The sequence below is a fragment of the Antedon bifida genome, chromosome 11 (genome assembly GCF_963402885.1).
Source record: "Antedon bifida chromosome 11, ecAntBifi1.1, whole genome shotgun sequence".
Taxonomy (NCBI): domain Eukaryota; kingdom Metazoa; phylum Echinodermata; class Crinoidea; order Comatulida; family Antedonidae; genus Antedon; species Antedon bifida.
In genome coordinates this window covers 17,020,885-17,035,488 of record NC_136236.1, presented here as the reverse complement: position 1 = coordinate 17,035,488, position 14,604 = coordinate 17,020,885, and the positions used below count along the sequence as shown (strand labels likewise).

Here is a 14,604-nt window from a genome sequence, read left to right as displayed (position 1 = left end):
AACTGTGGTTAAGATTTATTGGAAATGCTTGTTTGACCTACGACCTGTGGGATGTCACATTTATGTGTTTCAATATTGAAATCAGTAGAAGTCAACTGGAGTATGAGGGCGCTATACAGAAGAAACAAATCCTGAGTCTCAAGAGTTCCTTAATTTCTTTTCCTTTTTTAAAGTACAAGATAACATAATATTTTGAAAACTAATTTTTGTTTTCAAATTAGAGTTATTAAAATATATTTGACTTAAAATTTCAAAAATAAGAAACAATTGCGCTTTTTCACCTACTGATTGATGTTACATAAGCCTTGATTGGACCTCAATTTGATCAATTTTGATGAAGAAAAGTCCTATCCAAATGCTATCCACAATTCCTTCAGAGTTAAATTAACAAAGACAAATGGTTAACTTTACTGACCACTGCCTGCTTGCTAGAACTTACCATGGTTTTGGTAAAACTAACCATGCTGGCCAAAAAGTTCAAATTTCATCATGCACTTTAATCATAGTATTTAATGTCACACACAAATTTTGATAAAACAATTGTGTGAAAACAATAGTCTGATGACCTTTGGTAAAGTTACCTTTTTTAAATCAAGTGTGAACAAGGCTATATAGACTGAAAGATAAGCTATACCACCCAAATCTAATATCTCCAGTGAGTACACCAATTCTTCTGTTACAGGTAGTGTATTATTGCCTAAGGGTATTTAAATGAGGATGTTCCTATAGCAGAATTTTCAATTGAACACCGCTGAACCTTAATGAACTGCACAAGAGTAATTATGTCGTCATTGAATGATTGACCTGGGTTAAGTGCTCAGATACCAGTACCTTCTAACCACTCCTCATACCAGCTGGCTGCAGATATGCTGCAACATAACTATTCAATGATTTATCATAAACATTTCAATTGACAAGTGGAATATTAACTATGAAATTTTAATCTATAACTAATTGTTATATTGTTGGCTGATGATATTGTTGTGAGGTTCCATAGGAGGAGGTGAGGAGAAACAACATCCACAGTTCTCATGTCAAATTGTTAGGGTTTGCAAGTTTTCAATGGTATAAAGTGCCATGTTCTCTTGGTCGAATTATAGAACAAAGAGTTTTATATTTGCTTTCAATATGTTTTAAAACAAATATTGAAAAATGTTGATTTTAGTAAATGAGGGGCCTGTTTTTACTAACAGAATATTCCAAATTACATTGAAAAATATAATTTATGTATCTGCAGCATTTCTGCTAAATAGTTGTGCTCCCAAAAACTATTAAAATAAGTGGGTGGTTGTCGATGTAAAATGTCCAATAGATTGGGTTATGTATTTGTCCTGTTTAATTTATTCACAGTTTTTTTGTTGGTTTTTTTTGCAGCAGAGGCCTGTTGCCACTATTTTAAAAATAATGTCATCCGAATGTAAATGAATAAATAAAAATGTTGTTTTTCTTAATTTTCTTCAGATTGGAATTGAATTGGGAGAAATAAGCGCAGGAATACCAGAGAAGACGCAAAATGACTCACAAGAAAGTTCAGACGACGATGATGAAAGCAATGGTCTTTTTATAGCTGTTATTATCATAGCAGTTTTGTCGTTCATTATTCTATTTACTGGCTTAGTTTACATCTTGTACGATAGGCGCCGTGCACGGAGAGGCGAGTACATCACTGATAACGCATCCGATGAGGTAACAGGATACGATAACCCAATGATGAATGAGAAGAAAGGAACGAACGGAAACGGCGCTCATCTAATTAGCATAAAAGTTGACACGGCTATGGTTCCGATGGAGGATCAGGCAAATGGGGACAAGGGAAAATTTGAAGTCGAGGATACGCATTTGTGAGGAAACTTTGATGAGAATATTTTTTTAACAATGCCCATTTTATAACTGATATGCAACTCAAGTGTACTTCGTTAATGTTTGATTTGTTGAGCGTAGTTGACTTGATTTATTGATGTTGTTCATCAGTCAATTTAACCACTTACAGGTGTTCTAGTGGTCTGGTTAAACTCTGTTGTTTCGTAATCCATGCGCCCCCAGTGACCATACTATGCAAGTCCTGTCCAAGATTTGACCGTTTGCCATGGGTGCTAAATTTTCTAGATTCTTGTTCCTCTATTTTATAAAACAAGAACATTTTGCGGTTTTAGAGTTAAACGATAGAGGTTTAAAAATGAGTCTAATATCTATAGGGCAGGAACATTCATTATTTGTTTGTCAACAATATCCCACAATGCAGCTTCTGACATGATTAAATTGAACCCAATGAGGGCGCACATGGATTGAAACTCCAGAATTATAGAATTTAATACTTTTCATTTAAAAACTGTAATAACATTTGAATGTGCTCTGATGGAGTGTGGAATGAATTTAATAATATATTTAAATAATTGTATAATTTTTCCTTTTTTAGGTGAATCTTTTACAGTAATTATATCAAAAGAATCTTTCAATTATAGAAAAATAAATTAATACCGTACTGTTTGTTTACCGTACATTCAATCTATCAGAAACTCAATATATTTAATTGATTGATTAAATTGATTCGTGGCACATTAATAATTAAATGCATTAATATTTTAAGATTATTTTAAGATTTTAAGATTATTTTAAATTTGTTTACAATATAATTTTTATTCACTGTTAAGCCTACTTATTTTATAGAAATTTCCGACTAATTATTTAAAGGTTTAATAATTACTATTATTTTTTAGCTAGTTATGTAGTCTTTAGTTTCATCATATGTTATATAATGGGTTAATAAATTGTGTACAGTGTGGTCTATACAGGAGACTCCAGTGTGCTATTTTTATAAAAAATAATTATTATGTGTTATTTTTCTTGTGTATATTTATATGTAGTTTTTAAGCCATGTTTTTTTTTTATATTATCAAGACCACAGTGATAAATTATGTAATATATGTATATTTAATAATGGTATACAAATTAAATAAAGTTTAATTCTGTTGATTGACATACTGTACTAACAAAAGTTTCATCAAAGTTTATGTTAACCCACCAATAGAGGGCAGTACAGCAATATGTCAAGCAATTTGTGTTTGTCATAGTAACACTGTTGGTTAATAAAAAGTGTCTATTACAACTAAAAAACCACTAATGGTTACACATTTTGATTTCCAGTGCTTCATTATTAGTTAATTTTACACCAAAGATTACAAGAATTATAGAAAAATAGGCAAAAATTGATGTTGGTTCAATTTTGCTTGTGTACTTTTGTTTTAGGTTTAAATTTATGTTTACTTTACAAGTTTGGTGCAAAATTATCATGATATTTTTATTGGAGTTTTATAAAATAATTATTGTATTATTCTCTGTTTTATGAATGAATTCTAATGCTATTAATTATTATATGTATAATGAATGTTTGTGGATGTGGTCCAATATTTTGATGAATGTTCTATTTCAACCTGAAACTATTTGTTCCATTGCATGAACACTTTATATAAGAATGAATGTGCATAATACAAAATGCGCATATAACACAAACTGCACTCTTGTGTTGCATGGGTTCAATCATGGAGGACCTCCATGGTTCAATGGACTTTTTATTTTGTGACCGACGTGAAAGAGATATCTTGAAAATTGGTGGGGAACCCAAAAAATAGTTACATTCCCTACACCATGAACCCCTACATTTTGCTGCATAGTTTTGAGACAATTTTCCCAACTAGTTTTTAAAAGGTTGATTTAACTATGGTTTTATAATTTAGTTCATATAATTATATTCTTAATGGTGCTAAGATAAATAAGTCTATTGGGTGTTTGATATTACTTTCATTCAATTACTGTTTAATTGAGGATACAAAACAAAATTGTAGGCATAGGAATTTGTTTGCATTTAATACCAAAAACAACACCCAGACATTTTACTTCTGTTTGCACACTTTGGTATTTTATCTGTAATAATAGTAAACACAGACAATGAAATGGATATTATCATAAAATGTTTGCATGCTATAGGACCAATAAAAAGTTTGATATTACTAGTAAAATGATTTTTGTACTGTTCCTAAAAAATTTTGGTACAAAAGCTTTACAATTGAATTAAAAATCATGTTTTACTGTCATGGTTTTTTAAATCATCCTGATTTACATACAGGTGAACATTTGTGTAAAGTACAAATGATTATCCTGTAATATACTAAACTAATATTAGAGCATTAGGCCTAAACTCTACACCAATATGCCTTAATTTTTAACTCTTCTCAAATTCTAATCTTCTGTATTGTACAGGGAGTAATTTTACAAAAATTTAATTTACGTGTGAAATCATAAATACGCCAGGTGTTATATTAGCTTTGCAACATAAACAATGAGAAGACACAGCATAGTGACAGTAGCGCTCCAAGGTGGTTTGTTATAATTCATACACACTTCAATTGTAGATGTTCAACATTTTCCAAAGCTCTGTCTACACTTATCAAACTTTTATGCGACAACAAAATGTGTTGTGTGTGCCCATATATGGACATGATGATGTCATATTCCTAACATCTTTGGGCATATCACTACCATCTTTGGGCACATCACACTTTTTTTTGTCAAACTAGTTTGATAGTGTAGACAGAGCTTTAGAAATTAAAGTGTTGAATACCATTGAACATTGAAGGAAGAACTATTATATTATTACAATAATGTAAATTGTATAGGGTATGTATATTGGTTGTTGTGTTAATACTGTTCAACAGAAACAAGTGTAAATAAAACCTTTTAAAAGATGACCATTATCTGATCTATTATTTTATAAAATGAATAAAATTAATATTAATAAATTGAGGTCAAAACGAGGAATGTGGTGGTTTCTTGGATAAAATTAAAGTATAGTTCCCTGGATAAAAGGTTCCGTATAGAATAAAGAGTTAATAAAGAATATTATAAAACTTGCAATTTGAGTTGGTTGATTTCGTTTTCAAAACACATAATACCTTTTGAAACATCTACCAAGTCAAGCCCTACAGGGGCGTGCTTTTTTTTCCGCAAAAAGGGACAAGTGTAAGCAACTGTTGGAAAAAATGAATTTAAGCCTACCTAGTAGATAAAAGTAATTGGCTACCAGAATTGGCCACAAGATTAAAAGGGCACTTCAGGAAAAAAAAGGGGGATTCTTTCGGACGCTACGAACCTCCTGGATATATGGGCTTGCAGGGCCTAGTAAAATTTCAATCTTACCTGCATGTAAGGTGTGACTAGAGTAGGCCTACCTGGATAAACTGAAATAGGCCTTTTCCACTCTGAGGGCAGAACTTCAAAAGTAACATCAACTTTCAACACCTCCAAGACAGTGGTATTCTCCACGAGCCATGTCTTTGTTTCAAGATAAGTGGCCGCTAATACCATCATGTAATTCCTCACTCTGAGCATAGCTGGATATATTAAATTTATTAATGAAAACTTTGTTTCGAAAATTAAATGGTTGAATATAAAAAAAATTGAGGTCAACAAGTTTTAAAGGTTACTTGGGTGTTAAGCACTCTATAAAATAATTTGTTAATATTCGTCTAGAAATAGTTTTATCAACATCATGTCCGAATTCCAATACTGTTACACAAACTAATAGACCGTCTTACTATTAGTTTAGCTATGCATCGTGTTTGTACATTGATAGTGTGATAGTACTTGTATTGATAACAAATATGTAGTATCTTGTGAATTTCTGTGTTGTTACAATGTTTTAAGATAAAGAATAAGGTGATGCTTTGTGTATGTACTATTTTTGTAAAGGGAACAACGCGAGTCGCATTAGGATTACTTTGTGGCCGTGATTTAATATTATTCTTTCAAGAGTGAAGAGGTAGACCGGTAGCAACAAACGTTTACAAGAACCAACAGTCAGGTGATAGCCAAGAGCTAACACTGTGTTCACACAGCAGATTTAAAACGTAGGCCTTTCGTAAATTGGATTCATTAGACCTGGTATTATATCTTTGTCCAAGAGAAGCGATTATATTGAGATATTGTATGGTCATTTGATGCAAGTAAAACATTGTTGGTAGGCCTACCGTAGTTACATTTTAACTGTATAAAATTGCTTCTAATTTGTGTGAACAAATAGTGAGTAACATCGTCATCACAATAAGATACTTGATTTACCAGCATCTGGATATTAATACTGATTGCTTGAGGTAGTTTATAGACCTAACATTATATATTTACGAACTATGTATCGTATGAAACGAGACCCCGACAACATATTGGCACAACAGAAGATAAGCAACATTAAAAAATATGCTGCTGCACGCGATCACTGGACACGGACTCTGAACAACAGGGAAGAGAATTGTTTGTCTTTGGCTGAAAAATCTATCGAAAAGGCGCAAAGAGCTAGTGACCATCGGATTCATAGAATGCAGCAACAGTTAAAAAAAGAACTTCTAAATATCGAGTCAGCTCGGCGAGAACAACAATACTTTGCAAGATATTTGGAAATGGAAAATAAAGAGTACAAACATACAAGACGATATAAGGAACGAGAAAAGATGGAAAGAAGACATTTAAAACGCAACAGTGAGAAAGAAGAATTGCCAAAACTGAATGAATCATCAACGTCATCATTTTCTGCTGTTCTTCCAATTGTTACTCTGAAAATGCAAACACCAAAGAATAGGTTGCTAAACAGTTCATAAAGTTATGACCTTAATCTTCCACAAACTAACTTGCCAATGTTGTTGCTACACCATCACCGAATTGTAAGAACTTCTGAATATAGCGTCATCTCGAGGAGAACAATTATTTGCAAAAACAAAAGAGATAAACTTAAAAGATGATATAAGGAACGAGAAATTACAAAGACAGAAATAAGAAATGTAAAACGCAAAAATGAGCTTGAACAAAACTGACTGTCTGTCCATTCAATTGTAACTCTGAAAATGCTACAACCAAAAATGTATTTATGTCATGATGCTGCTTTTTCACACCCTCTGACAGTGTTTAATTTTTACTGCAGCTTTAGCCCTTTTAAACGACTGTAACTTAAAATGTATAAAATATAAATTAAAGAGAATGTGATTGAATTAAACCGATAATACAGTAGTTTAGAAGCGTTATTATACTTCATAATTATGTTGCCTAGAACTAGACCTCAACTACATTCTTATTTGTTAACATTCTTTTTAAATCTTGCCTAGAACTAGACCTCAACTACATTCTTATTTGTTATAACATTCTTTTTAAATCTCACTAGAAAGGTTTTGAACATACAGTAGTTGTAAATAAGTTGGTGCTAAAATAATATCCCTAATCGGCATAATGGACGAAAAAAGATTTTTTTAAATTACCCTCTACAACAGAGCCATATATGTTGTACAATAATGAATATCGCCCTCACTGGGCATACCGCAACAAACATACTACCGAAATAGACAAACGAGAAGGAGATAATACTATATAATATTGCTTTGTTACGATTCAATTTAAAATAAATACAATTTCTAAAACAAATGTGTTTTAGAAACTGTTGTATCCAATTTACGGGTTTTGCTGTTATGGGGAAATAGAACATATAATAGGTAGGTTTTGGTAAACGAAAATTGACAATACTGTAATTAAATGCAAAATGTAAAGAGAATAAATGAGTTTTCAGTTAAATGTTGTGCATTTATTTGTTGGAATTGCATAAAAACAACTTATGAATATAACTATATACTTACAATTGAAGTAGAATAACATGGAATTATGATACTATTATAGTTTTAAAGTATTCGTCGAACTCGGCAGACAATATGCGGAGCACCTGTATGGCAACAGATGATAGCAAGGTTAGGCCTACTTGATTACGTCATTAAATCTGAATATTATTTCAAATGAAGACAAAGCATTTTATAAATTTAAAGTCAACCACTGCAATTATTTGGAAGCTTTTTCAAGAAACACTAATTCTCACAAATTAATTCACTCATTGTCGAACGTAAACTTCAGTTCAATAGATGTCATCACACTTGCTACGCCTTTATCGCTCGACCACCACAATTATATAGTTCATGCAACACGATTTACATATTGTGACAGATGTCAACGACCGACTTACAATATACTGTACCCTCATAATGATAATCATACAAATATATTTACTTTATCTATTTGATAATGGGTGGGTAAAAATTTGAAAATTTTGCGAATAATCTCCTGACAAATTTTTGCTCAGTGATTTTTAAAAATTACCAAAAATATTGACGTTCATCATGAATTATGTGAGGGTGATTATCGATCGAGTGAACTTCCATTTAATTCGTAGCCCGCACGTTGCAGTGTCTCGTTTTCTCCGATAAGGTACGGTTACTTTTAAAAAGCAAATACTTTCTTTAATATGATTGAAAATTAAGGGTACATGGCAAACGTTTCCATGCTTCAAAATAAAATTATTGTTGATGACAACACGAAAATAATTGTATGTCGACACGGAACTCACAGTGCAACTCAACTCAACCAGGAGCAATCAGAGAGTTCTACGGCGGGGAAAAAATGAAATGTACGCCGCTCGCGGTTGAGCGTGAAAAAATTGCGCATCTATTAGAATTTATAAAATGCTTAAGATGTTCTGATACGTGATACGACTTTTATATTCTCGTCTGATGCTATGACCTGATGTTTATGAGCACTACATTTTCTATTTTGAAAATATTTTAGAAAATTGTGTATAATAGATCACGTAATTAACAGACAAACAGGATGATCGAATAATATATAAATCGTATAAAATATAAAATACATCAAATAATATCATTTTATGCCAAGTTATTATTACACTTAAAAAAATAGTGTCTTCAAACTACATTACTACATTACATTTCATTAATTTTATTATAATAATTATTTAAAATAATTTATAGTGCAAATACACTACTTAAAATATTAATTAATATGTTGATCCCAGTCACCTTTGGTACAAACGTTTAAAAATCAGACACCTTTTTCATAACATTGCTTAACATTATTAACATTTAGTTTTAGTCATTTGTAATGCTCCTTGAAATTTTTTGATATGGCACAATATAAATGTGTATGTATGTATGAATAATATATTAAAAATACTTTATAACAATAATTCGACTGAATACTCAAAACGTGTGAAAGCTGTTCTGGGTGGGATTCAGACCCATAGTATTCAGATCTTTAGCCTGGCAATCATACACCTAGACGCATTATGCTTGATGGCTAAAGTTGAATGAAAATGATAAGATATTTAAGGTTAAATATATTACAACTATATTAAAATAAACTAAAGAGTTGCACCCTGCATTCAAATAAACCAAAGAGTTGCACCTGTGTGCACCCTTTATGCAAATAAGCTAAAACAGACGCATCTGTATGAAATTAAACTAAAAACTTGCACATGTGTGCAAATAAACTACAGAGTTGCACCATGTATTCAAATAAACTAAAGAGTTGCACCTGTGTGCAAATAAGCTAAAACAGATGCATCTGTATGAAAATAAACTAAAGAGTTGCACCTGTGTGCAAATAAACTAAAGAGCTGTACCCTGTATTCCAATAAACCAAACAGTTGCACCTGTGTGCACCCTGTATGCAAATAAGCTAAAAGAAAGACAGCTGTATGAAAATACACTACAGAGTTGCATCCTGCATTCAGATAAACTAAATAGTTGCACCTGTATGCAAATAAACCACAGAGATGCACCCTGTATGCAAATAAGCTTAAAGAATTGCACATGGGTTAACATTGATTAAGTAAAATATGATTACTAAAATCATAACCAAAAATATTGTTAAAAAGGTTATTATACACTAAAGCAAAATAGAAAACTTACAGTACTTGCCATTGCACCTGTATGCAAATACCCTGCTGCAGGTTTGATGCTTGTGGTCCTGGGTTGAAATCCTGTCTCAGACAGGGTATTTTCTAATGATGAAAAACAACTCCACTCCACATGCCTTAAAATGATGCTTGGTTAAAGCATCTCTTGTAGCATTGAGGTAGTTTTAACACTTAAACGTATTGGGTGGGCACTGCTCTTGTGGCTGAAGTGGGTCACCTGGACCCAATTCTCATTTCCAGATGTAGTGTACTACTATACGTTAGACTATAAATACTATAACATTTTATAGAGCTTGGCTACAGAATTAATTAGGATTATGTTCAGATAAGTCTAGTTTCTTAAATCTATCTATTACGAGGATATACTATATTAATTCGATAAATACTAGGCCTACATTAAATATTTATAAAAATATCACATTTTAATTAGATTTCCTTCTGCTATGAGTTCTTTCAACATTTGTATACACATCATAAGACAGCGGGGAACATGGAAACATCCTAAAAATAAAACAAGAGAAAAGTTAAGAGAGCCCTGCTTCGTTTTATGTACAATTGCACCAGAGTCTAAAAAATCACATGATGCATGTCAGCCATTTTGTGTCCTATCCATTTTCATTAGTACTGTACTGACATAGGAAACAATATAAATAAACAGTCAGGTTCACTTGATATTTAATTGTGTAATAAAATATTTTGCTGTCCAAATTTGGACTGCAGTGCATATGTTGCGAAATGTTGATATAGAGTACCTTTAAATGGTCCACCTTTAAAGTCCATTGAAGGACGTCCTTCTCTGTCTAAGTAACCATACCATTCGCCATTACTGCTATCACTAAACTAGAAAATAAAATACAACCACTGTATAACTTGATAGCAAAACCTATTAATATGACTATAATAAACAACAAATACAACCCAAAAAATAAGAATTAAGCAATGACTATATAAACTTAATTAATGCTTCACTACAGTAAAATATGGACATCACAATAACTTGAACCTTATTGGACATTAATTATCAAACTAAATTTGATCAAATTCAAAATTTGGTAAATAATTGCTTGCTATAGTGACGTTATTACAAAATTGAAGACATTTTAGACTTGCTGATGTTACAATTTTTATGTGTAAGTTCTAGGTCCTGGTTGAAATTGAAAGCTCTCTTCAAACACTCCACTCGAGTGGAGTTGTGGCTTGGTGGTTATGATGCTTGGCTACCACTCCAAGGGTCCTGGGTTCAAGTCCCGTCACATGTCAGGATTTTTTCTAAGGACAAAATTACAACTCCACTCCCAAAGACTTGTAATAAGACTTTGTTTATGTAGAGCATCTTGTGTATATGTTTGTCTTGTGAACCTCTGAGGGTCCCTAATGATCAGCAATTGCTGGATGGATCACCCTCATTAAATATGGTTGGAAAAAAAAAAAAAAAAAAAAAAAAAAAAAAACACCTTCTGAATGTCTGTGTTAAATGCCAAAAGAAATAAAAAGAAATAGTTAATGCTTTGCTGATCACAGAATCATAGAATACTACCAGGGTTGAACCCAAGACCAAGAAATCTATAGGAATATATTGAATTTACCCAGCTACAGTACCACTTACATGGTTCATCGAATAATCAAATATTTTCTCAAATGCATCAAGATACTGCATATCCCTTGTCTCTTTAAATGTCATCAAAAACGCAATTAACGCCTCGTTGTGCGGCCACCACAGTTTCATATTCCACTCCAGCTGTGTTGGAGATATGCCATCAGCGTCAAGAAAACTGAATAACCCACCATATACATCATCCCAGCCATGCTTGAATGGTTTTAGAATGAAATCCGTGATTGCAGATTCCCTTAGACTCTTGTTATTACTTTTGACTGCATGCTGTAGCAGAAACCATCCAGTTTCTATGGCATGACCTAAAAATAATTCATTATAGGTATTCTGTATTTTGCCGATAGTAAAGACAAGTATCTTTACACCATATAGTACCTCTGGAGATTTCCCACACTGTGTTAGTGTTTTTTAAGGTTTGGGGCCAGGTGTGTGTAAACTCTGGAGGCAATGTGAAAGGGCATATGATTCCAAATTTCAAACCAGACTAAAACTCAATAGACCCCCACCCACACGCACTACAAGACAATAGGGCCTATGAATATTGTGTCATAGATCATTGTGTGGATCAATTGGCCTAGAAATCAAAAGAGAAAGTACATTCCAAAGTCTCTTCATTGCACAATGAATTAATTACATCACAAGTTCCTACGTCTTGTACGATACTAAAAGTGGTGATTTTTTAATGTTGAAGGTAAAGTGACCAGTCAAGATCAGAGCCATATATATAAAGAGTTATGACTTTGAATGGATTAGAAGCCATATTTGTGTCCAACTATTCCTATGTAGAGTATGAAGTCCTTTGTTTTAAAAATGTAAAACGTTCATGTTCGCAGTAACTTTATAGTTTCGTTATTATCTTAACAAAAACCTTTAAACAAATTGATTGTTTTGATCTTAAATTCGATATTTAAAGCCTTGTGAAAGTTATATATTTTAAAAGCAAAGGACTCGACTCCATACTCTACATAGGCATAGTTGGACACAAAAATGGCCGGCGTGCACCCCACGTGACTTTTTAAAATTCGTGAATGCAATGCCGTAACTCTTTATATATATGGCTCTGGTCAAGATTGTAATACTATACCACTCGATTGTTTCCTCTATGAGCTGCCAGGAATGCCTTGCAGCTTGCTCAGATAAAACAGGAAGGAGTTGAAACTGGTGTTTTAAAATTTAGTATTACATAAAATAACTTGATATGCTAGGTACCTGGATTTATCAATCTTCCTTGTGATCCTGGCAGCTCGGTTCCATCTGTTCTAACATACTCTAAAACAACACTGCCCTCGCGCTGATGTTAACACAAACATGCAAAAACAGAAATAAATCAAATAATAACAAAATATTACAGAAAACATATTTAAAATTAACTATGTTGGTGGCATAGAAGGCCCAATCTGAAAGATCCTTATGCAATGGCCACAAGCAGTAACACTGAAAAAAGAAAGTGGAATTCCAAGATTGTAAATATGATGAAATGAACATAATTTTATAATCCTAATCTACACTAGCAAAGTTGACCAAACACTGAGTTTGTCACTTTTTGGAGAAGTTCTTGTTATTTTTGACTGACTGACATGACTAAAAATAATGTGATTTGATTTGCTTAGTTCACGAACATCAGCAAACTAGTTTGTCAAGGTGCATATCCTAAACTTCTGCAAACTAATTTTTGGCAGTTTGTTAACTGGTCTACACAGGTCACCTGTCACCTGACGGTGTCCTCCGCTCGAAGCAGATTGGCTGTCATAAATTTCCATTTTTTCCTCAGCTGTGCCTTTCTCACACACTTCTCATAGCTCATTTTTGTCAATTCCATTATGTTGGTTGACCATGTAAAACGTGGCCTACCTCTGCCTCTTTTCCCGTCTATTTTACCATCCAGTATTTCCCTTTGAAGACTTTCCTTCCTTAAACTTTGTAAAATTCAAATTTTACTCAAGTTTGCAAACTAAAGTTTGCGATTGTAGACTAGGCAGGAAATACATTATTACAATTATACAATGCTTTATATTTTGTATATAATTTAAAGAAGACTATAGGGAGACTATATTTGATATTACCTGTAAATGTTGTAAGGTTTGTTCAACACTCCATTCTAACAAAGGTGCATACTTTCTCTGAAGTTCAACATCATCCCAGCAGACCTCATCAACAAGGTTAAAGAAGATCATTGCCACAGCTAGAGCATTCGTAGGAGGTGAACCTGACAGTTCTGGTCTGCCTAATTCAGTGTTGTCCCATCTTGCCCAGTGTTCAACTTTGTCCAGCATTTTTACTGCTTCATCCTATAAAACAATGAATCTTTCAATATTAATTTGTTAGGCTACAGTGTTTGCAGTATTTGTAGGTGTGAACCTGAGAGTTCTTGTCTGCCTAAGCCTAACTGATCTTGCCCATTATTCAATTTTGTCCAGCATTTTACAGTTTCCTATAAAGAAATATTTCGAAACGTACTGTATGTTCGCTTATACTATTTTTGGTTGTTCAAAAAGAAATTTTATGTAAGAAATATATAGTTTAATATAATTATAGTGAGACAAACAAGATGGAGAAATATGTTGATACAAAATATATTACTAAAAACTGTAATTTTATGTAATTATTTTATCAAAACAGGCGTAGTTTATACAATTGGCTAAAAACTTATTTTTGGCGATGTTTTGGACTCTATATTTAAAAAACTACAAGTCATTTTTTCTTAATTCTTTCTTTATTATAATAAATACTAATGCTCCTACCCTGGAATATGTACATATACTGTAGTTTAGTTTATGATAATATTTTTGTTCTGTACAGTAGGCCAGACTATATTAAAATCATTATTTCTGAAGAACAATAATTTAAAATGGTTACGTCACAAAGTCATTTTTTGGAAGAAATATTTCTTGTCAAATAACGTTACACTTCCTTGTTACACCCATTGTCCATTGTTCTTTACAAAATAAAGCTAATAATGGTGGTTAACCAAAACTTGGAATTAGAGCATTCTAGGAAACATGATTCTGATCATATAGTATTAAAGTGACCCAATAAAATATTGCTACTGCATTACTGACTGGAAGCATTACTGACTGGAAGGCATTACTGACTGGAAGCATTACTGACTGGAAGCATTACCGACTGGAAGCATTACCGACTGGAAGCATTACCGACTGGAAGCATTACCGACTGGAAGCATTACCGACTGGAAGCA

At 32.6% G+C, this 14,604-nt stretch overlaps 2 protein-coding genes across 4 annotated transcripts in view; one reads left to right on the top strand and one right to left on the bottom strand.

The window, feature by feature from the left end:
• The window catches only part of LOC144855282 (uncharacterized), a 31,025-nt gene extending 26,120 nt beyond the window's left edge, over window positions 1–4,905 (top strand). For both annotated transcript variants that reach the window (XM_078713092.1, XM_078713091.1), the window contains one exon: window positions 1,462–4,905. In XM_078713092.1, coding sequence (XP_078569218.1) covers window positions 1,462–1,845 — 384 coding nt within the window. In that variant the 3' untranslated portion in view covers window positions 1,846–4,905. The remainder of the gene's footprint in view (window positions 1–1,461) is intronic.
• A 3,451-nt stretch (window positions 4,906–8,356) lies between these two features.
• Window positions 8,357–14,604, bottom strand: part of LOC144855288 (N-acylglucosamine 2-epimerase-like) — a 42,351-nt gene continuing 36,103 nt past the window's right edge. For both annotated transcript variants that reach the window (XM_078713102.1, XM_078713101.1), the window contains exons 5-9: window positions 13,472–13,696; window positions 12,618–12,699; window positions 11,403–11,710; window positions 10,549–10,636; window positions 8,357–10,297 (exon numbers count right to left, since the gene is read on the bottom strand). In XM_078713102.1, the coding sequence (XP_078569228.1) occupies window positions 10,212–10,297; window positions 10,549–10,636; window positions 11,403–11,710; window positions 12,618–12,699; window positions 13,472–13,696 (789 nt within the window). In that variant the 3' untranslated portion in view covers window positions 8,357–10,211. The remainder of the gene's footprint in view (window positions 10,298–10,548; window positions 10,637–11,402; window positions 11,711–12,617; window positions 12,700–13,471; window positions 13,697–14,604) is intronic.